The 24659-nt window shown below is 42.5% G+C and overlaps 1 protein-coding gene across 5 annotated transcripts in view; it reads left to right on the top strand.

The window, feature by feature from the left end:
* Positions 1-2500: 2500 nt before the first annotated feature.
* Positions 2501-24659, top strand: part of ABLIM1 (actin binding LIM protein 1) — a 206054-nt gene continuing 183895 nt past the window's right edge. For 4 of the 5 annotated variants that reach the window (XR_012587481.1, XM_074590650.1, XM_074590663.1 and 1 more), the window contains exon 1: positions 2509-2661. Coding sequence is in view for 4 of the 5 variants with exons in the window: in XM_074590650.1 (XP_074446751.1) it covers positions 2649-2661 (13 nt within the window). In the remaining variant the exon portion in view is untranslated. Of the gene's footprint in view, positions 2662-24659 lie in introns of all 5 variants that reach the window. The other variant, XM_074590662.1, reaches the window with a different exon arrangement.

The raw sequence follows: 24659 nt of genomic DNA, 5'->3' as shown, positions 1-24659 counted from the left end.
CAGTAAACGGAATAAACTCTTTATGTTCTATAGAAATCCAAGTTACAAATGTCTTTCCCTTCCTACTTCCTAGCAGTATAAAGAAAGGAAGTTCTTCATTAAAAAGCCAATTTCTGCATGTTCCTGAACCTTTTTTTAAAGCCATCTATTAAGTATCACGCAGGAGAAACCTTGATTGTGCTAGTTAGAAATTCACTGAAGGAAGTGCATAGGAAATTACTCAATTAAAAATACAAAATGCTGTCATACTACATTGACTGAGGAAAACCTTGGCTCTTTTGGACAAGAAGAAAAACTTGAGTTGTTTGCAAGTGGAAAACTTTATATAAATTTCAGAAAAGAAGACAAGGAAAGGAACTGTTTTTCAAGTGGATGTCAGATCACCAACTAAAGATAATTCCATAGGAGCTGGGAAGGAGAAGAACTTGAGATTTATTTCATTCCTGCTGCAGGATTCAGAAACATTTGCAATGGGCAAGAAAACAGAATGACATAGTGAGTACAGTTGAACTGAGGTGTGGGAGACACTGGGGTAGTCCATGGCAAATAGAGCTGAATGTACCTAAAAGTCACTGCTGTTGATTCATTTTTTGTGCATGTATCACCCGATGAGAAGGCAGGTGTGTGCTGTCCATTCTGCTGCTGCTTCCATGCTTTCTTACACCCTACTCAACTGGCACGATGGGGAGGGTGAGCGGCATAAAAGCACTGCCAGAGGGCTGGTCTATTAGAGCAGATACACTGGCCAGTTCCCACAAAGGCAGTGGGAATGCATGCTACATCTGTTACTAGCATCCATTTCTGCTCTGTGGACATGCTGGGATGCAATCTTTGCCACCTCTCTTTCTTAGATACGAAGATTTTGGTAATTGTTGGGTTGTTTTTTTTTTTGATGGAAAAATTGCGTAGGCTTCTCGCTAGTATGGAGATGTATAGTGCATGGTAGAGCAGAGTGGAGGAATGTGATTCAGTCTCTTGTCATTTAGTTTGCATGCTGGCTCCTCACTGAACATCACAGATTGCGCTTTCTGTTTCTGTTCATAGTTGTCCATTCTGAAATTGATAAGAGTCTGCTCTAATGTTTTAATTTCACTATTCTGATGTGGTCTTCTAACCTGTTATTCTTGACAAACTAGACTGTTGTTTTGCTTAACTCTTGCTAGCATCTAATAAACCGGTGGCATGGGGGTTTTCTTTTTAGTGTGGCTTGGGAGTATTTGGCTTTATTGGATTGCAGGTAAGGCTACCGTGGGGAGGGGTGTCCACTAGATACTGATCTTGTTCTTCGGTGTCTTGCAGTTGGTTGCTTGCTGCTTTTATTAAGGTGCCAGGAGGAAGCTGAGTACTCTTTTCTGTGTGTTAATGCCAAGATTGTTTTGCGGACAACATTGCTATAATTTTTATGTTTATGTACTATTTACATACAGATACGCAGGCGTATAGTTGCTATGCTCTGTTGCTGTTTGGTGAGTGAATTTCAAGTTGTGCCACACTTTTCAGTGTCAGGTTATAAATGCGCTGCATTGCTGTCGAACAGCACTGTCTGAGTGATTTTAGAAGACGCGTCTATACAGCACTTAAAGAAGCAGAATCATAGACTCATAGAATGGTTAGAGTTGTAAGGGACCTTAAAGCTCATCTAGTTCCACCCCCTTGCCCTGGGCAGGGACACCTCTCACCAGACCAGGTTGCTCAGAGCCCCGTCCAGCCTGGCCTTGGATGCCTCCAGGGATGGGGCATCCACAGCTTCTCTGGGCAACCTGTTCCAGCGTCAGAGGAAAGAATTTCTTCCTAATATCTAGTCTAAATCTCCCCTCTTTCCGTTTAAGACCATTACCCCTTGTCCTATCGCTACACCCCCTCATAAAGAGTCCCTCCCCATCTCTCCTGTAGCCCCTTTAGGTACTGGAAGGGGCTATAAGGTCTCCCTGGAGTCGAGTCTTCTCCAGCCTGAACCACCCCAGCTCCCTTCAGCCTGTCCTCATAGGAGAGGTGCTCCAGCCCTCTGATCATCTTCGTGGCCTCCTCTGGACTCGCTCCAGCAGGTCCATGTCCTTCTAATGTTGTGGACTCTAGAGCTGGGCACGGAGCTCCAGGTGGGGTCTCACCAGAGCAGAGCAGCGGGGCAGAATCCCCCCCTCGCCCTGCTGCCCACGCTGCTGCTGAGGAAGGTCTGGCCGTGCTTTTCCTAGCGCTGCTTTCGCAGCCGGTGCGTCTCTCCCCGAGCCCATCGCCATGCGAGGGGACGTGCCCAGCGCACCCCGCCGGTGACATTTCCCTGTAGCCCTACCCGCAGCCGACATCGCCTCATCCCTCTGTCCCCCCTCCCCTCCGCCGCCGCCTCCAGCGCGCAGTCCCGCCCCACGGGAGCCCCTGCTCCCTCCACGCCCCCCCCCCAGCCCCGGCGGACACAGCCACGTCCACCCACGGCCGGGCACGGGCAGCGCAGGGCGGCGCCGCCCCGCACCGCGGCGCGCAGGGAGGGAAGGGGGGAGGGAGCGCGGCGGCGGCGCGGACCCACCCGCCCGGCCCAGCGCTGCCGCCCCCCCACGCTGTCCGCATCGGCCGCCGCGGAGGGCGCAGGGCGGTGCGGGCCGTCCGCCGCCGCCGCTGCTCCGCCGCTCCTCCGCTCCTCGCCCGCCTGAGCCATGTCTGCCAGAGGTGGGTCTCCGCCGCCCCGGGCTCCGCGTCTCTGCTGGCCGCTTGACCTTGCCGTGCCGCGGTGCTTAGGCGGAGGTTGCGCGGGCGATTTTCGGAGCAGGGCGGGGAGGCGAGATGTTTTTTTCCACCCCCCTCCCCACCGGTACCGTTTTGCAGCTCGGCCGGGGAAGGGGCTCCGGAGCGGGCTGCAGCAGGGCTTGGCGCCGCAGAGCATCCTCGGGGGACCGGCAGCCAGCCGCACCTGCCGGCCGGGCGGGGAGACCCGGGGGGCGGCGGTTTGGTGCGGTTTAAATGGTGATGGGAGCGTGTGTATGCAGAGAAAGGAATATGGTGGTGGTGGGGTGGGGCGGTTAGGGTCAGAACTCGGTGGTTGTTACCGCTTAGGAAATACTAAGTGATTGGTACTGGTGTGGCAGCCGGGCACTGGTGAGGCATCGGGGTCGGTCTGTCATTTGTAAAGATCCTGTTCGGGTGTGGTGGTGGTAAAGCCAGTCGTCAGATTATATACTTCTGGTGGACATTTGCTTCTGGCTTGAAATTAACATTTTGAAGTTTTGCTTCAGATTTGCATTTGTTTTAATAACGGCCTAAACTTGACTAGCCTTTGTCCTTTGCATGCGGTTGTGCGTAGGCTCTGGGTGTTTGGTAATTCTGGGCTGGGGATGAACAGATTGGCCCTCGCTGACTGCGGACCCTGTCTCGTCCCAAACTTCCGCTTCTGATTTGAGAAACTGATGCAGGTGTGGCCTAAAGGCTGATGCTTTTAGCTTTTTGATTATAGTTAGTGCCAATTAAAGAACCTGAGACATGCGGTTAAGCATTTTTCAAATGTTGTCATAACAAAGCAGAAATACTTGTAAGCACCTCTTTCCTTTTTTTTTTTTCCTTGAAGGAAGAGAGAAAATTACCTGCATAACAATGACAAGTAAAACCACTCCCTGGTTATCTCTGGATTGAAAAAATACTTTGTCAAAATTATGTATTACAAATTAACAAACCCCTGAATGTAGGGGTACGTCTTATTTGTTCACCCCTTTATTTCTCTTCATCTCCATGTATTAAATCTTGCTCAGCCTGGACCAGCTCTTTCATTTGCTTGGATTCCTGTTGATGTCCAGATCAGCTTCATGCACATGGAAGGCATCATGTGACTGCTGAAAGGTTGTCAGCATTTTGTGGTTAGGACCATCTTCCTAAAGCATCACACCCATTTTAGATATTAATAATAAATGGTGTTAGAGCAGCATCATTCTTCGTGGCACAGTATTATTCTTGCTTTTGGAAGAAGTGGACCGTATCAGTCTCCCAAGAATCCATTTCTAGAAGAACACTGAGTATATAAGCATCAGGGCTGTGCTAAGACTGCATTAGTACTTGTGGGGAAAACCCAGCAAAGCTTTATGACATGGATTACAGTGTTTGTCTTCAAAGGGGTACCTGGATTTGAGGAGGTGACAGAAAAACCTTGCAATTTCATCTCTGCAGATGACTCCCCAAAACCGAACCATCCAGATGGGAAGCCAGGGAATATTTCCACTGGCTGTATTCCTTTTTCCTCCCCCCACCATCCCTCTTTCCTATTCATCTGCACAACACATGATGTTTGATGCCTGCTAGATTCTGCTGGAGAGCTGCCTGGAGAAGAAGGGTGAATTCTTTCTCAGCCTCTTCCCTGCCATCTATTATTTTCAGAGTAATTAATTGGAAAGAGAGAGAGAGAGTCCACAGGACTTTAGGGAAGTAGTGAATAAGATTCATAAAAGAGATTAAGATAGTAATTCCTATTGATATTTACTTTTCAATTTTAACAAATGGACTTAGTTGGAAAATAAGTGTGTCTGTGCAAGTAAAGAGTTATTCAGTACTGAGCGAAGGCTATTTGTGTGTAAAGCACTATAGGCCATTATTATTAACCATTTTAAACACTACTGCTGTTAAAATCTTACATATTAACTTACTTTTACACGCTTCTGTGGAATGATGGGTCTTAATGAGGTTACTCATGAGAATGTATCTCAAGTAAGAAGGAAGTCTTTAAGCTTTGTTCAAATATCAGGTAGGGACCCTTTGCTTATGAAGGCAGATTACCTCATGCATATGCAGTCCCATTAAAACCACTGAATCTTTAGGGTCTGCATGCTCAGCGGATGTTGATTGTTAATATTTTATGTTGTGTTAGCTGTCCAAAAGGTGATCATTATTATTCTGAATGCATCAGAGACTTGGAGCTGTTTGCTTGTTGATTATATACCGAGCATACCAAGAATAGCAAGAGAGTTAAACATTCACCTGTGCCATTTTCATTACTAAACTGCGAGAGATATTCAAGGGATAGTAAAAAACATCACAATATCATCAGTGTTCAATCTGTGCGCTCTCTATTCACCTCTTTTGCTCCAGGAGGCAGCATGGTCTAGTTAACTGACTGCAACAGATGATAGAAGAAACTCCTGAAATCCAGCGATACCTCTGTCCTTTTGGACTGTTCCTTTTAACTCTTTTGCTCTAGTTCCCTGTCGTTATTTAACCAAAAATACCCATATAGGCAATGATGTTATGATAGATTGTAAGTCAATATATGAAGTGTAACTGATAAATCAAATCCATGTAATTTTGCCTTAAATGGAACTCCAGATGAAGAGTTTTATGCCTCCCTATTTGTACAATGGAAATAATGGTAGCTAAATTTCAGAGTGGTTGCTGTGAGGACAAATGGCTTACCTGTGCTTTAAGATGAATTTTCTGAAATATTCCTTTATTTCCTTCCACCCTTCACAGAGCAGGTTGTTGCAGCCCTTCACACCTGTCCCTCACCTCTCTCTGTTACCAAAGTGTAAGGTCTCTGACATTCTTCTACCGCTCTCCTCAGAGTACAGCTCTAGCACATGTTTTGACCAAGTGCCAGATGAAGCAGCACAGACGTGTATTCCCAGAAGCTTGAACAGATAAGCATTTTGGAAATCTGGTGATATAACTGGGAGCTGAAACGAACTTTAAACATCCCTTTTCACTTCCCTGTCAAGTTGGAGTCCTTCCCAGGGCGCTCTCACTACCTGTTCTGCGGCCTGTTGGGATCAGTGGGGAGCTGCCCTTGACGTCAGTCGGGCTTTTCAATTTTGCAGTTTGCAAAAGGCTTCATATTGTACTTTCAGCCGTTGTTAAGTAGTTGTTATTAGGACTCATACATAACTGAATTTGGGTGTTGGAGTAAGCCTTATAGATTGTTGCTAACCTAAGGGCTGGTTTGCAAAGAGCTGTAAATTCTCTGGATGAAAGACGTTTTTCTAAAGCCAAGTATAACTGTGACCTACTTGTGCATGTTATCTCAAACTGCTTAAAAACTGTCAAAACTACTTGTTATCATGAAGGTTAATGGAAAAAGGGCTATTTTTAACTGTTATAATCTTCAGTTATGCTAGAGCAAACAGGCACAAATGGGAGTGTTTGCTATGGTCAAATACGAAGATCTTTGCTAATTTTTTTTTTCTAAACGGTGAAAGAATTAGCATGAGCTGTATTTAGTCCAGTAGGCAACTTCTTCAGGAGAACATAGGCGTGTAAAATAGGAGGTTTATCAATAGTGGTGTCTTTTCAGCCTTTTTTGTGCCATAATAAAAATCACTGAATTTTGACAGAAGCCAGTGTTAAAGAAATATTATTGCTGTCTAATATTAACAGGTTGTACTGTGCTGCTCTGATGCTGTAAGTGTGGGCATTGTAGAGAAGGTAATTACATTTTTTAGCTTACTCAATAGTCAAAGTAGTAGAGTTGTTTAGCTAAAGAATTTATTTTATACTACAGTCCTTATCTTTTCCTATTTGATTTTCTAACAAATGTAGATCAAACACTTCTCAGTCTAGACAAATAAATCACCGTTACTGCTGGTGGGAGGGAGGTTTTTTCCTCATTTTACAGGTGAGACAAGAACCGAAATGATCTTTTTCCTGAGTCTCAGAGCCAGGTCAGAACAGGGAAATTTCTGCTTTCTGGGCCTCTTCTCAGGTGCCTTGTTTGTTCTTACACAAGTCAAGTCAATAATAGATTTCTAACAGAGGGTGATAAACTTCAGCTCATTATGTTTTGCTCTGGTAACAGTTCTTTCTTCATATGCACCGCACACATCACCTGATTGATCTGTCTCACAGTTGTGAACTTCTGTGTGAGGAAATCGCAAATTTTTCTGTGAGATATTTACATACTAAGTCTTGAGATTCTACAAATTCCACCACTAACTTTTATTTTTCAAATCTTCTAGTCCTCCTCAAATAGCCATGGCTGCTGATGATGATAGTGATGGTTTTGGTTGAGGTCTGTGCTGACTGGTTTAAAAACTAGCTGCTGGGAGCTTCTGGTCAACATTTTATTCTGGTCTGTGATTCTCACAGTAATATTGCTCATACCTAAAGGAACCAGCCACTTAAGAGGTGGCAATATTGTCTGCCACATCCTTTTTGAAAACTATTGCTGTGTTTTTCTAGTTGTTGTCACAGGTATTTCTTTCAGGCCTGTAATGATCTGTTATTGATTTAATTTGTGGCGTGACTAGTGCATGGCTATCACCGAACGCATATTTAGAATAGTTAATTATTGTAGCTTTAAATGCTGCCAGCCCTAACGATTTCCAACATTTTCCTTGGTATAACGCTCCCTAGCCTGCAGAAGCGCGTTCCTGGCAGGGTTGGGTGCTCTGCAGCATGACCTGAGACAGAGCTGGCTGTGCAGTCACGCCGACACAGCTCTTTCCTACTTTCAATACCTAGGCAGTGCAGAATTTCGAAATGCCTCTCAAGGTTCTTCTCTTCCCAGCTTTTGTCCTGAATTTCTTCTGTACTGATTTCATACTGTTATTTAATTCTATCTGTACTTTCTGTTTATTTCTTCAAAATACATGTAATGACTTTTTCTCCAGTTACTCATTTTAGGGCTTGAAGCTCAATTTAGTGGCTTAAATAGCTCAGGATCAGCACCTGGATTGTCACTGCAAGCTGTAATTGTCTGTACATGAGAATCAGTAGCTGCAGCCAAACGTTTAGAGCTTTTGCTTTGATGGGGAACAAGAATATTTTACTGAGGTATCTGACTTAAACAGTAGTATCTCTTTTAAGATGCTCCTTTTTAAGTTTGTCTCTTCATCCCATCTTTTTTTCCCCTCAACAAAGCTTAGTCTGTGCTGTTTAACTTTTGTGATTAATGAAAATTAGTCCTGAATGCATGGAAAAAGTTGCATAGACTAATGGCAACAACAAGAGGAAACTGGGACAATGAGGTAGAATCTATTTTAAATGCATGGCTTTGAAAGGAATTGCACAGAAGGAAAATAAGCATCAGCTTATGGATGGAAAAGCCAGCAAAATTGCTTTTAGTAGAAAACACCAGAACCTCATGTGTTTTGCAGTCTCTGAAAACAATCTTTTAGGGATTTTTTTTTTCCTTTTAATAGGTTCGAATTGAATATTTTGAATTATTTTAAATCTGATCTGTTAGTAATTGAAAATGAAAACCACACATGGTTAGTTCATGTGACTGATGTAGTATTTCTTAGTTTTGCAGTGTAAAGGCAGAAACACACCGTCGAAAACAGACCAGTCTCTAAGTTCCGAGACCAGCAAGTAGCTCATAATTTTTTTGTCACATACTGTTTAGGCTATCATGTAGTAGGTGTTAGTAGGTGTTGTTCTTCATTAAAACCCAAAGAAAACTCCTAGACATTTTACAGTAATAGCAGATAAAAACTCTGAGAGACATGCTTTTTTTTTTTAAATGCACAGCCCTTATTGTGGTGTGTTTTCAGATGGAACTTCATTTTTAGAAGCTCAAACCCAAATAAGAGTCCTAATCCTGTAAACATTATTGACCATTGCATTCGGTATGTTTACCAGTCCCATATGGTATGTAGGGAAATCCTTCATTTGCAAACAAGGTTGGACCAGCCAGGCTTCAGCAAGGTACCCCTGTGATGGAGAAGTCTTGCGCTCTTCTTTTCCCATTCGTAAGCTGGAATTTGCACTTTGGCGAGTCAGTTTGTTTCATGTAAACCATGAAACATGTCCACATCCACAGTGCAGAGCCTGCTGTTTATGTACGTGCACTGGAGTTAGACTTAAAACTTAGAGTGGCGAGTCCATAGAGCTTTAGCGAGAGCTGAATATGAGCTACCTGTCTGAGTACCTGCCCAGTTTCTCCTGTAATTGCATAGCCTTGGAGTTACTTTCCCACAGCTAGAAATGATTGCACACACTTCATGTTTGTTGAAAACTATTAATATAGAATCATAGAATCTTCATGGTTGGCAAGGACCTTTGAGAGCATCGAGTCCAACCATACACACACAAGAAAACCCAAACCTCTACAATCTCTTCCACTAGAGCATGCCCTGAAGTGCCACATCTAGACGTTTCTTAAAGACCTCTAGGGATGGTGACTCAACCACCTCCCTGGGCAGGCTGTTCCAGTGCCTGACCACTCTTTCAGTAAAGTAATTCTTCCTAATATCTAATCTAAACCTCCCCTGCCGCAACTTCAGACCATTTCCTCTGGTCCTGTCATTATTCACCTGGGAGAAGAGGCCAACACCCACCTCTCTACACGCTCCTTTCAGGGAGTTGTAGAGGGCAATGAGGTCTCCCCTCAGCCTCCTCTTCTCCAAGCTAAACATGCCCAGCTCCCTCCGCCTCTCCTCATATGACCTGGTCTCCAGACCCCTCAGCAGCCTGGTAGCTCTCCTCTGGACAAGCTCCAGCACTTCAGTGTCCCTCTTGTACAGAGGGGCCCAGAACTGAACACAGTACTCGGAGGCACGATCACTTCCCTACTCCTGCTGGCCATGCTATTCTTGATACAAGCCAGAATGCTGTTGGCCTTCTTGGCCACCTGGGCACACTGCTGGCTCATGTTAAGCTGGCCGTCCACCAGCACCCCCAGGTCCTTTTCTGCTGGGCAGCTTTCCAGCCACTCTTCCCCAAGCCTGTAGCGTTTCTTGGGATTGTTGTGACCAAAATGTAGGACCCGGCACTTGGCCTTATTAAACCTCATACAGTTGGCCTTGGCCCATCGATCCAGCCTGTCCAGGTCCCTCTGTAGAGCCTTCCTACCCTCAAGCAGATTAACACTCCCACCTAGTTTGGTGTCATCTGCAAACTTACTGAGGGTGCACTCAATCCCCTCATCCAGATCATTGATAAACATATTAAACAGAGCTGTCCCAAAAACTGAGCCCTGAGGGACACCACTGGTGATCGGCCGCCGAGAGGATTTCACCCCATTAATCACAATATGTTCATCTAAGCTCTACATTTTGAAGTGGAAGGAGGATCTGTTGTCATCATTATAAAAAAGCCTGATGTGTAAAAAAAATTATGATGAGGCAGGGTGTTTTGTGGCACCAGTGTGCTCTCTGCCTCCAGAGAAGAGGTGCTGGTGTTCCTGCTGTGCTGGTGGGATTACTGAGAGATGCCTGGTGCAGCTGTGATTGAGGGGCACTCTGGACAGAAGCATGAAATAGGAAACATCCAGAAGACAACGTACTCAAAGGTGAGGCAAAAGGTACTTTTTTACCCCTGTGGTATATTTGAAGTTTCAACGCACAGGGGGGTGAAAGAAGAACATCCAGCTCAGTCAGCGGATTGTGAGGTCTGACTCCCTGAAGCCCTTAGACCCGTGCTTCGCTCGTTCTGGAGCTGAAGAGTGCAGTGCGTGTCGCTGTTCAGTGGTGAAGCCAACAATGTCCTTTTCTCCTTCATGGTCACAGATGTTTTCTTGGTAACTTACCAACATGGCACTTAGTGGTGATCCTCTTGGAGATAGGTCAGAGAAGTGAGTGGCCTTACCACAGTGGACTTTCTAAGGACATCATGACAGGAAGAAAACTCCTCGTTTACTGCTTCCTTATTAATAAAGATGGTTTATTCTATTTCTGAAACTGCACAAGATAGATAGACAAATTTTAATCCGAAGTGCAAAGCTGAAACAATTTCTGTTAACATTTTCTTACTATTTATCATTCCCTTTGCTATACCTGGAACCTTAACTTAGTAGTATTTAATGTGCTTTTCACTACTTTCTCCTCCAATGTAAGTCTTGTATGACTAAGGCCTGTGGGATTTCACTCAGTGGAAGGATTCTGCTTTAATTACTGTTATTTTAAATCTGATTTTGTTTCTATTGCATCAGGCTCGTATGAGGCATCTTTGATCAACAGAAAAGTCAGAAAAACTGCTGTTCAAATTACAGTTTCCTTTTAACTAGTGATGAAAGCTTTCAGTTCATTTTTGGCATTAGAAAGGCTGGGAGACAAGCAGGTTAGATAAGAGCTAAAACCTAGTTAATGATGAAGGAACATAGCTACGAGAGTACAATAACAGCTCTGAAAACGATGTTCCAGCTCTAACTCTCTGTGACCCTACACATACAGAAAATGCCGAGCAGATTATGCCAAAGTAGTAGCTTTCTCTGGTGTCCTAGACTCCTTGGTCTACATTTGTGGAAGAGTTAGCTTCAATAAAGGCTGTGTGAGGTGAATGAATTTCATAAGAATTAGGGTGTAAAAGAAGAGATGGATTTAGGACTTGCTGTTTCATTGAGGGTAATAATAAATACCTTGTTCAGTGCTGAGCCTATGGTCAATAGACAGTGTGGAAATCAATGGTTTTGTCAGAATAAAAACCTAAAGGAGAAAACCCTTTTTTTCTTGAATGAAAGCACACCTCAGTGAAGCACACATCTAAGCACCTTTTAAATTAGGTTTGGTTGCAGAAGGAGTTGTGCTGACTATTACCCATGAAGTAATATTTTATGCCTATTAATGGAAGCTCACATAATGTGAGTATACTAATTCTCTGCCGAGGACTTTCTTTGTTCCAGTCGGAAGGGTGTGTATATGCATGAACAGGCTGTGCCGAGGTGTGTGTGTATGTCTCTGTTCCCCAAAAGGAAATCTGTAGATGTCTTGAGTGGTTTATAATGAGCAGAGCTGTAAGACCTATTACCTTTCACTGGAATTATACCCAGTTTTATTTTTTAATCTTAGTTTCATGAATATCTTCTGCATATGAATGCAGATACACAAGAGAGGATTTGAATGTTTCTATGGCCTTCTGCTGCTGTTGTATAATTTTCTCTTTTATTGTCCTAGTAAGCCAATAAAACAATTAAATGATAATCAGACAATCCACTAAAAACCTGTGGCATATGTAAATAAGAACAAAACTTATTGCAAGAAGATGATATTGTTATATAATAATGTGGTTATCCAAAAGTGTTTATTCTACTTCATGAGCTGGAGATAATCCCAAAATTATCCAGTCCAGACTTTGATCTAAGGAAGAGTAATAAAACTTTGATCATTGTTGAATTGGCAGCAGCTATAAAAAGCCTATGTCATATTTCTCTCTTAGTAACACTGGCTAAATCCAAAATAACTGATAAAAGAATTTGATGATTGCAGCTTAGGGATGTTTTCTGACTTGACCTGAAGTAATCTCTGTCCAAAAATATCCAGAAAATATTTTTTTCTATTTTCTCTTGCCAGATGTTTTGATATTTGAGATGAATGTTTTGTGTACTTAGATGTGCAATGCACATGTGGAGTCCAGTGTTTCAGAGAAAGAGGCCGTGGTTAGCTGGTTATGTTCATACATGATACAAACAATATAATTCCGATGCCATTATCTTGTTCCCATCTTTCTGAAAATGTCATTTAAAATTTAAAAACTTTAAATGGCTAATGTATATGACTGTATTATAGTTACCCCAGTGATACCATATTTCTTTCCAAGCTTGCAACATCGTAAATATTTTCCTACTCCTGTTTGTGCAGGAAACACCACTTGTGATGTTCTTCCTTTAGAACTGCAGCTGGACAGCGGCAAATTTTTCTAGGTTTAATATTTTAAAACCTAACGGAGATTGTGGGGGGAAAAAAAAGAAAGCCATGTAACCTTTTTTTTCATCATAAACTGAGATTTTTGAGAATTCCAGAATTGTATGGGTCAACAAAGCTCACAGACTTGTACAGTTGCTTTGGTACTTTTGAGTTTCTACCGTAATACATTCAGTAAAGAAAAGGGCTGAAAACTTAGACTCAAATGGCAGTTGATTTTAGGATCTTTACTGTATTTTGTATACCTAGATATAACATGACCTCAGTCCCTAGGTAATGCAGGGCTTTTTCAAATCTGCGTGGCCGGGATGGTGAGAGGTTTGTGTAATGTTTGGTGCAGTGTTTCAAGAGTGAAGTACCATGAGAGGGCTGCAGCTTGTTCTTCCTGCGGCCAGGCTGGCCTGGCACTGTGCATTCGCCGCCTTCTGTCCAGTTTGTGGGGGTGCGGGAGTTCAGCTGGGCAAGATTCAACCTTTCCCTTCTTTTGCTGTGAGTTTTCCTGCTGTCTGGCTCCCTGCTCGGTGCAGATAATCCGCAGATCTAAAGTGTTGTTTTATAACACTGGTCTTGTGTTTTGGGCAGTAAGTCCTATTGAGTTTAACATGTTCAGGATTTAGATTTGGGAGATTGTGTGCCTTTTTGCAATAGCGATTTCTCCCTCTTTCTCTTGTCCTCTGGTGACAGCTTTGTGGATACTGGGAGTTCTCATTTTTCCTTTCTGCAAGGCACGGAGGCCAAGCAGACCAGTGCTAGAAGATGCACTTTATCCTCTGTCCATTGTTGCCACTCCGTATTTATCAAAAGCAAAAAGACTCTGTGCCTGAAGGGGGATTAAGAATCCTACCATCTTGCTATTTATGATGCTGAGGAGGTATTTTTAGTACAGGTTGTTGGCGCTGCTGCCCAGGGGAATGGCTGGGAGAGGGTAGGTCAGGAGGCAGCCAGCTGAAGCTAATGAGCGCTGTGGCTGGAGTTGCAGGGAAGCGGTAATCCCAGCAAAGATCCCCTTGGTGGCTGGGTGCGTGCGTATGAATGTGTATGTGCACACATAAACAGATTTGGAGCCTACCTATAGAAAACAACTAAAGAAACTATAATCACCTGTGCTCGCTGCAGCCATTTGAAAGAGGGGAGGAGGTTAATTCATGCTCTGTTCCACACAATTCCCATTCCTGAAAGATTATTGGACTTACATGGAATGTTTTTTATATCATACTCCGTCTTCATAGCTGAACCCTCCCTCCAAACGTACAGGTCCAGAAAGATCTGGATGTTGCTAATAGAGATTATGACTCAGTTTTCTAAGGAAGCGAGGTCAAGATTGAGCCTTGTCCTGCCCTTGTTAAATTTGCTTCCCGCACATTCCTCTGGAGACTGAGAAGTCAGGAGAGCAGCAGGTGAAGGAGCCAGGGAGTAAGAGCTGGAGAGAGTGGAAGCAGAACAGAAGGGCATCTGAGAACGGGGAGCAAGAGAGGCATACTTAAAGCAGAGTGAGGCAAGAGGATATCTGTGGAAATCCTTCTTCAAGCTGGTACAGAGGCAGAACTGACATAGACCAGAACTGTCCCTGAGTCTAAAAAAGATTAGAAGAGATGGGAGTAGAGAACACTTGGAGAGTTACAGATACCTCCCTAGTGAAAGCAGTTGTCAATGTTCTGATGTCAACAAGCTTTTTGTTTTTATTTCTTTGGTTCTTGGACACCCTAAGATGCCTAGCAGCCAAGGGGAGTGCCTTCTGGAGTAACTGTCCTTACAATTGCTGCAAATATTTTTGTGGTTTTCTGAAGGGAGCAGAAGAAAGTACTGGTTTGAAATTGCCTGAGGTAGAACTCTTAGCTGCCTAAAATCTCTGAACGCTTCACAGACTGATCTGGGAGCTGGTGCTCTGCCAAATCCTATTTTTAAGCAATTAGGTTTCTCTCCCAACTTTATGAAGTTATGCTTCTCTAGCAATATCGCAGAAGCGCGAGGCCTGGAAAGGGAGCGGGGAGCACATGTGCAGGCATATGACTTTTCAGGGGAAAAATATAAAATTAAGTTTGGTGCCATGTTTCCGTGTTTGCATAGCAAAGAGCTGATCTGCAGTGAGACGGAACAGCTCCAGCCCGCGTGTGCTTCCATCCTGCTGAGTTACGCAGTCCATGTTGCTACTTTAAAGTAGAAGCTGCTGTTTTCCTTGAATACATATTCTGTTAACGCTTTCTTAGCACTGCAGTTTGAAGTTTCAAACAGAAGTATTAAGAGATTTCCTCGGGTAATTAGGAAACCCCATCAGCTGGGGAATGTAAAGAAATTAGAAAGCATATCACCAACAGAAGTCCTGTGCTAACTCGCTGGGAATGGATTGAAGATGAGATCAGCTGCGATGTCCTTTTGATTTCTGACATGTCTAAATAGCCCCAGAGATGCAGCCAGAACTGATCAAAAGGGTTTTCATGAATGTAACAAGTAGTTTTTCTATTTGCAAATTACATTTCATGTAAATGAAATTGGGAAGACAGAAAGAATAACTAGAAAAGAAAATAAAGTCCACAGGAATCACTGCTGCCACCTAAACATTTTAACAGTTCCAAACTTAGCAGTTTTAGTCAGAATATTATCTTCCTTCATGCTGTCAGGAAAGCTTAGTTTACTTAGTGTGTTCTGACTTTCTGATTTCCAGCAATAAATGTTATATCAGAAGAGGACCACATAAGAGAGAGTGTCTGAGAGTTTTTCAGGTTCTAGGATAGAAAAAATGATGGTTTTGGCACCCATATTGGGCATGTTTGTCCATTTAAAACGCATGTTAGTGTGCCTGCTCAGAATGTCTTTCAAAGTGTGCAGTTCTTAGTAGAGCATTTATTGATGTTTCTTCCCCAGACTGTATTCCAGAAACAATACTCATCACGGACTGAAATAGTTCTTGACTACTATGAGGTTTCATTTTCTGCCCCAGCCTCCTTAATTTCTGCAATGCAAAATAACCTTTAATCTTTAATTCAGCTTTTCATTCTGTCCAACATTATTTATCACTAATATTTATGGGTTCTGTAAGCATGCTACTCTTGATATTAGTTTGTCTTGGGAGTCCAAATGTTTAGCATCAAATTCATTTTCCACTAGGAACTGTAAGTTAAAAGCCGTTCTAAAATGGTTATTTTCCTGTTTTATATGTCTTGAAAATGTCAGGCATGTTGGTTGCATTTGAGCATAGTATTCTGCGGTATCGGAGGGTGACACAAACACAGCAATTTGATCTTTCCTAAGTAAGTGCTTCAAAAAATAATCAGCATGCCTTTTATTCCTGTTCTGTTTCTTGCCTGAATGACTGTTTAGAAACTTCAGTGCTTATTTTATGGGCAAAGAATATATTGACAAAAAGTATTTTTTGGTAGCGGAGCTCTTTGAAGACAGGCTATACTCTCTTGTGTTGTGTAAAACTAGAATAACTGTGGAGGCCAGCAGAGTAATTTGTGCTAATCAGAGAGATGAAATTGGTCAGATTTTTGGTCATGATATGAAGTAGTGGAAGACACTGAACAGAGGAATAGTTGTAGAGACAGTTCATCCTGCCTTGAGGCAGGAAGAGGCACACAGCTTTTTTAAGTCCCTTTCACCATTATTATTTTGTAACTTTAGGGTTCTGTGCTATGGGACATATGGGTTTATTCAGCCGTGTTCAGTCTGAACCCCTGTTTTGGAGACTTTCTTTAAAACAAGGGGGGTTTGCGTGTTTATTTGTATAATATATTACGTTATATTGTTTATTTGTTGATTATGTATATGTGATCTTTGGGGAATTGTTCATCCTGGCAGTTACAAGAGTCTAGGTAAAATCTGTGTTTCATCCACAATCTGCTTTATCTGATCTAGGACATGCCATATAACATGCTATCCTAGAAGGAAGGTGTGAAAATTACTTTTAGCTCTTTCTAGAGTGTTATGACTGATGTCAGATGTAGGTTAGTTCAGGGAAGAGAAGTTGTATAAAACTGGAAATTGATCCTACTCTTAATGAGTTCCAGTTCTGTATATTAATCAAAATATTGCTGTCCCTTTCTTCCTCTCTCCCTTCCTCCCTATGGGCTAAACCCTGCTCTGAAATAAGTAGCTCAGCTGAATTCTCTTGCCATCCTGGCAGCCACATTGGAAAATGGCTGGAAACATGAGGAACAAATTGTATGTGCATGTGTATAGATGTTTTTATTCAGTTATTCATGATCAGCTGCTGCTGGTCATGATTCCTGGGTTACCTGAACCACAGGAAAGTACCAATTTTTTCGCATAGTGCATAGTTTGCTTTCTAGTCATGCCTTGTCTTCTCTAAAGAAAGTGCAGTATCTGGATGTTGTTATTTAGTTTTAATACCTCTTTGAAATAGCTTGTGTGCCAGTAGGGGCATGGAGGTCTTACCCCTAATCTGGAGCACGGTGGCATTCTGTCCTGGAGGACATAAACACTGTCAGCAGGATGAAGAGAGCCAAGAGGTTGTTCGGTAGCTAGGGGCAGAGATTTTAGCTAGGGGCAGAGATTTATAGCATGTTTTCATTACCTTTGCATCTTTTCATTACCTTTTACAAGGTAAATACCTTGTAAAAGTGAGCTCCAAAAGGCAAGGCAGCATGTTGCATTATATTTTCTAATGCTGAATTCGTATTCCCTCTTTGATTTAATCTGTAATTCTTTTTTTTTTTTTTTTTTGTAAGTAGAGATTTGGCAATGGCTGTTTTTCAATTTATTTGACGTTTGGCCATCTGGAGCCGAGCAGAGCTTTAGTCACACGCTGTGTTAAGTGGAGCAATGTAGGATGTAGGGGCCATATTCAACTCTAAAGTAAGCACAGTGGAATTAGCAAAGTTACATCAGGATTGGACTGGGTCTTTCAGGTGGTTGTTTGCTATGCAGGTGACTGAGAAATTTCATCTTCTTTTCTCAGCTCTGGTGTGAAGGTGCTTGGGATGCTTGGGATAACTTGCTGGACAACTAAACGGAAACCAGTCAAATAATTTTTAGTATTTTGTTTCTATCCAAGTTCAAACAAATAAGTACTTCTCCCTTGGTAATGCTCTAAGGCGCTTGGGACCTGCTAATGGCCCAAAGCTAGTGCTTACAGAGCCTATACTTCTAGGCTGCATTTAGGGTGCATCTTATTCCCTAGGTTTCTCCCTAAGCCCTGCATTGCTGTAGTTCTCTGCCCCAGCTTTTCCAGAAGGGATGGCTCCAAAAGAACAGAGTGAATATAGCTTTATTAGGTGGTTGAATGATTTACTGCTGTGTTGTGTGTTGACTTTATTTGTGTCCTGGGTGCAGGGGGTGGCATTGGATTCAGTGGACAAGTTCCTTTATGTGGGGGTATTTCTGTTTCCTTGAAAACGAGGCTGTCAACAGTCTTCTGGGCAAAAGTGTATATTCCACAAACATTATTATTGGTGAGGTCTTCTTCCGTGATTGTGATGCCCAGCTTCTTTCTGGGTCACGCGAGCAGCCCATAACTGTTTTTTGTACCTCCTGAAACGAGGCACCAGTGGGCCTGTGTCTCCCATCCGCTGACTTCAAAGCAGCTTGTGTTCTTCTCCTTTTTAGGTTATGAACCTGAATTCTTTGATATCAGCTCTATGTTTCGGGTGTATCTCCATGTAAGACAGAATATTAATTTCATGATGCTTTCCCTCTACTTGTTAGTTGTCCGGTGAGTGTGTTGTTAGGACCAGAACGAGATTGTTGTGATTTCTTGAAGGCAGATATCAAGGCTGAGCCTGGTTAGGAGACTGGAAATGGTGCCGTGTACAGCAGTATGAACTCTATTGCTGTTGTTGAAGTCCAGGTACATGGGAATCAAAGCCTTCTGTTGCTCCTCTCTACAGATCATGGGTGTGATTGTAACTTGCCATATGACCTGATATAACATCTTGCATTGAGATAGTTTGGGTAACAGTACGAGGGAAGTCACAGTGGCTCGAGTTTTAGGAAAGGACCTGGATGTTTTGGTGAATAGGCTGAGCCGAAATCCATATTGCTGTGACTTAATTGTTGTTAGTTCACAGGCTTCATATGAGTTTGGGTATGGCTACTGCTGCCCTGGGTATGCTTTTGATGTGGTTTTAGGCAAGCCCCAGCAATTCATTTCAGAATTCCTGTATCCTTTTTGGTTGCATTCTTGCAAATTTCTACCCAGTATGCTTCCCAGCCTATCACTGAGATTTTCTCCATGTGTGATGCAGCTGGACAGAATGAAAACCAGCAGGATTATAAATGTATATAGCTTCAGGTGTTGTCTTAATTTTGTCAACATGTAGTCTAGCTAACACCTAGTGACTTCCTTTCCTCTTGGACTTTGGTTTCTCTGCTGTAGACAGCTCCTCACAAACAGCCATGTTGGTCCATTTTACAAAACTTTGAGTGATTTTAATGTACAGGAACTTTGGTAAATCAATGCTCCTTCATTTGGTGATCAAGCTCTTTAATAATTAAAATGATTGCCCATAGTGGTTTTCTGTCTTTCTTGATGTCCAGAAGAGCATTTCTAGACTTCACACAAGTGCTTCTATTCTTGTGCAGATGAGCTGAGGGCTGAGCCTAATGGCTTCCATACGGTGGGGTCAGGAGCTGCAGAACAACTTCCCTTTCAACGGCTCTGATAAATCTTCAGGCAGATTGTAGAAGCTGGTCTGCAAAATCACCTCAGCTGTATTTACAGGATTTCTGATTTGGTATGGGAGAAATGGTTAAGAAGTGCAAATTATGGGAGATGAAGTATCATGTAGGCCACATACAGAATCACTCAGTGAGAACATGTGCTTACACTTGTGCTAGTGTTAGTGAAGTTAAGTGTAAAGTGTCTGGTTAGCAGGCATTTCCTGACACTTATGTGCACCATCGTAAATTTTATTGCCAGAAGTCAGACTGGGTGATGGTAGATGCCTTAAAATCAGTGAATTGTGGAATGAAAACAATTTGAGACAACAGTTACGGAACACATTTTGAACATGACCTTTCACCATCATAGTCATCAACTGTCACCTATGAGTTGGTCTTTTCCTTTGGGTGCAAGGTGTCATGCCAATCCAGTGAACAGAACTGCCTGTTGAGGACGTGGGACAAAAGAGGTGGCTCAAGGCCTTGCCTGGCAACAGTTACTCTTATGGTCCAAACGCAGACTGGAGTTTGTGCTGTGAGGTGGCCTGCACCACTAGATTTTTGGGATTTTATTTCAGAAGCATTTATTACTTAGTTCTGTCCACTTCCTAAGTGAGCCTGAATTTGTGGTCTACTAAGCCAGTATGTAATTTAAAGTAATTTGGTCTTTATAGCAAGTCATTGTTGTTAGTGTGTGTAAGAAGACTGAGAGCGCCACAATTAGGAAGTTTTTTGGCTGTAAGTGTTATCGCTGATGTTATTCAGAGCTGGCCCTAGTTCGGTGATGCTCCACTGCTAAATACAGGCGAACTCAGGCTTTCCTCAGTGCTGCAGCTTCTCTCTTACTCTGCGATTCAACATGTGAGATGCCAAAGGTTAGCATGATCTATGATGGCAGGTGCAGGTCAAGATATAAAGGACGATATATAAGATGAGGCGGTTATATCCAAGGGGGTTAGAAAGCACAGATGATAGCATAACCTAGTAATGCTGTGTTGTCCCTTCCCTGTCATCTAGTCCAGCATGCTAAGCGTGTCTCCCATTACCTAATCCAGAGTGGTGCTGTCTCATTTGCGCAAGAAGAACGTTAATGATATTTGGAATAGGCTTAAGTAGGATTTAAGTGTCATGCAGATGTGGGCTAATCCTTTGCATGGGGTTGTAGTCAGCCTTTTATGCAAACACATAGTTAGCTTTTTTCCTCAAAAGTAGATAGATACGAAAATCAACAGTTTTGAATTACAAATATAAGTTCTTTTCAGTCCACTTGGTAGCACAGGGAATGTCACAGTATCTCTAACACGCTGTCCCGAAATGATGTAACAGACATTTACCACAACATTTCGTGATGCAAATCTATTTCTAGTTAGGTGTGATGTGATTACAGAGAAAAAGAGAGAGGGGTAAACCCTTCTTTGAACAGGGTAAGTTAAAAGATAAAATCAAGTTTTCCAGCTTTACTGCTTTAAAAGAAAATATCGTTAGGAGAATCTCTGTAAATGTATTGCTCTTACCCACCCAGTCACAAATTGATATACCGGATGATCAACTTGGAGCAAAAAAAGTACAGGATAACTTACAACCAAAGGCTTGTATCGAGGCTGCATTAGGGAGCAAAACAGAGCAGGTTTAAAGCTGTGTTTGGATGACCTTCAAATCCCATCTGTGGATTTCTTTTTAGCTTCAAGTTTCAAATGTCAGCTGCAAGTAGATCATTGCACCAGAAACACATAGGCAATAAAAGATCAAGGATGTCCTCTCTTTGCATTTGTTTTAGAGGAGGGAGAACTGTGTTGCCTCATTAGGAACTGCTGTCTGTGGGTAGACCGATGTCTCTGGGAGGAATTGGGAAATCTCGCGCACTGGATTGATACATTAATCAAGGGGGAAAATGGGAATATCTCCACTAGCTAAAATAAAAACATTAAAAATCCACTATGTTAACATATGATAACACATTGCTTCGGTCTGGTGTTTGGTTTTTATGTCATGAAGCATGAATATCCATGGCTAAGAGCTGTACAGCTTTAGAGAGTGTGGGTGTTGGGGGATGAAAGCCAAAACAATACTAGGGTATATAGATAAGTATATTTAACCAGCACTGTGATCTTTTGTCTCCTTGAACTACAGAATTACCAACAAATCCCCAAGGCAGGCTGAAAGGAGAAATCTCCCCCCATCTCCTGCTTTAGTTGTGGACTTGCCTCTTGTGCTTTCACTGCTTACATGAAAGAAATGGGGATAAAGGGGAAGTATACGCAAGGCACTGTTATTTTAGAAGCAAAAGCTTAGGTCAGAGGTTTCTGTCAGCCAGGATGATCCTTGAGTCCAGTAAAAACATACTGAGCCTTAGCTGCCTCCAAGAGGCATTTGTCAGAACCGAAGGGTTGCTCAGAGAACTAAGAAGCTGCTCTGAAGTACTGTAAAATCTTCAGGGGCTTTAATTGTTACCACTGATGTCGTTCAAGTCTGATTCCCACTGGAACTTCCTTTGTGTTAATTATGGTCCTGAGGATGATAACTTGGCAAACGCAGCTGCAGCATTGCTGTTGCCTCAGTTAATTAGTCACCCAGGCTGGATTGGAGAGAAGATGTGTTTCTTTACTCTCGTTATAAACAGCTGTAGAGAAATGGAACGGTTTTGATGACTGAAAATCCCTTTTCATCTGTGTTACAGTGTGAGGGCTGTGGGATTCTAATACTAGTGCGCAGTTCTCATATGTTCATGTTTTCAAAGGCATGGTTGTGCTTTTTCCCAAAAAAAGAAACATGAAGCACATCAAACTACAAAATCTTTGACTCCTCAGTACAGCTATAAGAAAAAGCTTTATGAAATAAATTAATCCAGCTTTAATAACTTTTTTTACACAACTGTGACAGGTGAAGGAGACAAATCCTATTAGAAATAAATTGAAGATACCCAGAGTGGTTTTCTTAGACAAATGTGGAGAGATTATTTCTGGGATGGCTTTGGGAATAGTTTGCGTGCTCTGGTGATGCTGATTTCACTGTAGGGTTATTAGTCTTTCCTAAGTGCTGCATGCTGACCTGCTGCCTGAAACAATGCAAACATCTGAAGAATACAGCTCACAGGATTCCCCAGCAAAGCCTCAGCTGTAGGAACGTGGCCTTTGAACTGACCTCTGTCAGTTCACCCCTGCAATGATCTGACCATCTCTTTATCTGGTCCTGGTTAATCATAAGGAATTTGTTGTCTGAAGTGCGAGCCGTAGCATCTGAACGTTATTTCAGCTAAACTTTGAAGCTAATGAGATGACATGTATTTACATTGCTGAACTGGGTCACTCTTTTTCTTTGTGAAATTTGATTCTGAGCGTGCTTGGGAACAGAAGTCACACTTCTCTAACACCATTGTTTGGTTGTTTAGGCAGATAAAAGCCTCAAGCTGCTTTGTGTAACATGCCTCACAAATCCTCATGTTGGCTTTTTCTAAGGCAAAAATAACTTCCAGAAATGTCAACAGAGGTGAAAAATGATTATTTTGGAGCTTGTAAATTAAACTAACTGCACTGAAGACATGTTCTTTGTATGTGCTGACAGGAAACAGAGATAAATATGATGACATATGCATAGTGATAAAGATAACTCTACAATCTGTAATTGTGTTCTTCCTTCTTTGTTAATTAACTGATTTTCATGGCATTCTTGTTTTATTAGTAAGGGATTGCAGATTTTGGTTTGTGTCCAGTGATCTTTCAGGGCAGGCCTGTGGCTAAAATAGTGGTCTACATTGTCTGTCCTTGGGAGCACAGCTGAGTCTGGAATGACCTTCCTTGTATTACCTGGGAAGACCTCTTGCTGTGCCGCGTGCTTGGAGTATTCCCCGAGACGTGCTTAATCATGCTACAGAGGACCTGCCTTTGTGGTGATAAATTAAAATAAAAAACGACCTGGCATCCTGCCTTGTAGGGTGCTGAGGTATATGCTAGAAGGGCTCTGGTATCTGCTGTTGCAAAACCAGTAAGATTTGTAAGATATCTGTATTAAGTTCAGGCTTCCTAAAAGATGTTAGGGAGAACTGCATTTTGGGAGCCTCTTGTAATCCAGAATGAACTGTTGGGAGCTGTATGGCTTTAGATGTACCTTTTCTTCCAAATAGTAAATCTAATTTCAGTGTTTTAAGATGGACGTGATCAAGGTCAATATATTAAAAATAAAAAAATAATAAGAATTTCCAAAACCATTGTCCCTTCTTTGACGCTAATCTGATCTATGAAGGCAGTGATTTTCTCAGTACTATCTGGTTTTGTGTGTTTTTTTGCACCCAGTTGAGGTCATGTACAGTGAAATTGTACTTTATGACCGAAGTAAACCTGCCTGCTCTTGGCTGCACTCGTAGGGTCGTATGGATTTTGATGGTGATGTGTGAGAGATCACTTCCCAGGCAGATGAGGAGGCTGAAGATACACGCAGTGTGAAAATGCTGCACAGATTCCTTCCTTTGGAGTGGCCAGGCCACCTCGGGAGCCTATGGCTGGGTATGCTCTGTGGTGGACCTTTGCCGGAGCAGTATTTGGCACCATTGGTCATGGCCAAAAGTGTGCTGCCAATCGTGTCTTTATTCCTACAGCTGTTTTTTTTCTTTCAGGTTTTTTTCTACTTGCTGTAGCCTATAGTGAAGATTGACCATAAAAAGCTTTTCCTTTTACTCCTTGTTTTATTATAGGCTACTTTGTGGTATGTGGTGATTCCCTGCATTAACGTCTGAAAATGTCAGTTGCTGAATGAAGAAATAGTTCTAGTAATGAGATTAAAAAATCCTGGCTTTTTTTAAAGATCTGGATTTTGATTATCAGGAATATACTTCCCATGAAAAGTTTGTCTGGTGCATTTAAGAATTAACTGCAGAAAAATTGTAAGCCCAAACTATGACAGAATCATAGAATAGAACAATAGAATCATTTAAGTGGACAAGACCTTTAAGATCATCGAGCCCAACTGTTAACCTACCACTCACAAGTCCACCACTAAACCGTTTCCCTAAGCACCACCTCTACAAATGTCTTTTAAATACCTCCAAGGATGGTGACTCAACCACAAGCCTACTCCAATACTTGACAACGATTTCAGTGAAGATGTTTTTCCTAATATCCAGTCTAAACCCCGCCGGTGCAACTTGGGGCCATTTCCTCTTGTCCTATTGCTTGTTACTTGGGAGAAGAGACCAATCCTCACCTCGCTACAGCCTCCTTTCAGGTAGCTGTAGAGAGCAATAATCCTGAGTCTCCTTTTCTCCTGACTAAATAACCCCAGCTCCCTCAGCTGCTCCTCATAAGACTTGTGCTCTAGACCCCTCACCAGCCTCGTTGCCCTTCTCTGGACCCACTCCAGCACCTCAATGTCTTTCTTGTAGTGAGGGGCCCAAAACTGGACACAATACTCAAGGTGTGGCCTCACCAGTGCCGAGTACGGGGGTGACAGTCACTTACCTAGTCCTGCTGGCCACACTGTTCCTGATACAAGCCAGGATGCTATTGGCCT

Source organism: Larus michahellis, chromosome 6, assembly GCF_964199755.1.
Source record: "Larus michahellis chromosome 6, bLarMic1.1, whole genome shotgun sequence".
NCBI classification, from domain to species: Eukaryota; Metazoa; Chordata; class Aves; order Charadriiformes; family Laridae; genus Larus; species Larus michahellis.
Note: the sequence above shows the minus strand (reverse complement) of the source record. Positions and strands in the feature narration are given on the sequence as shown.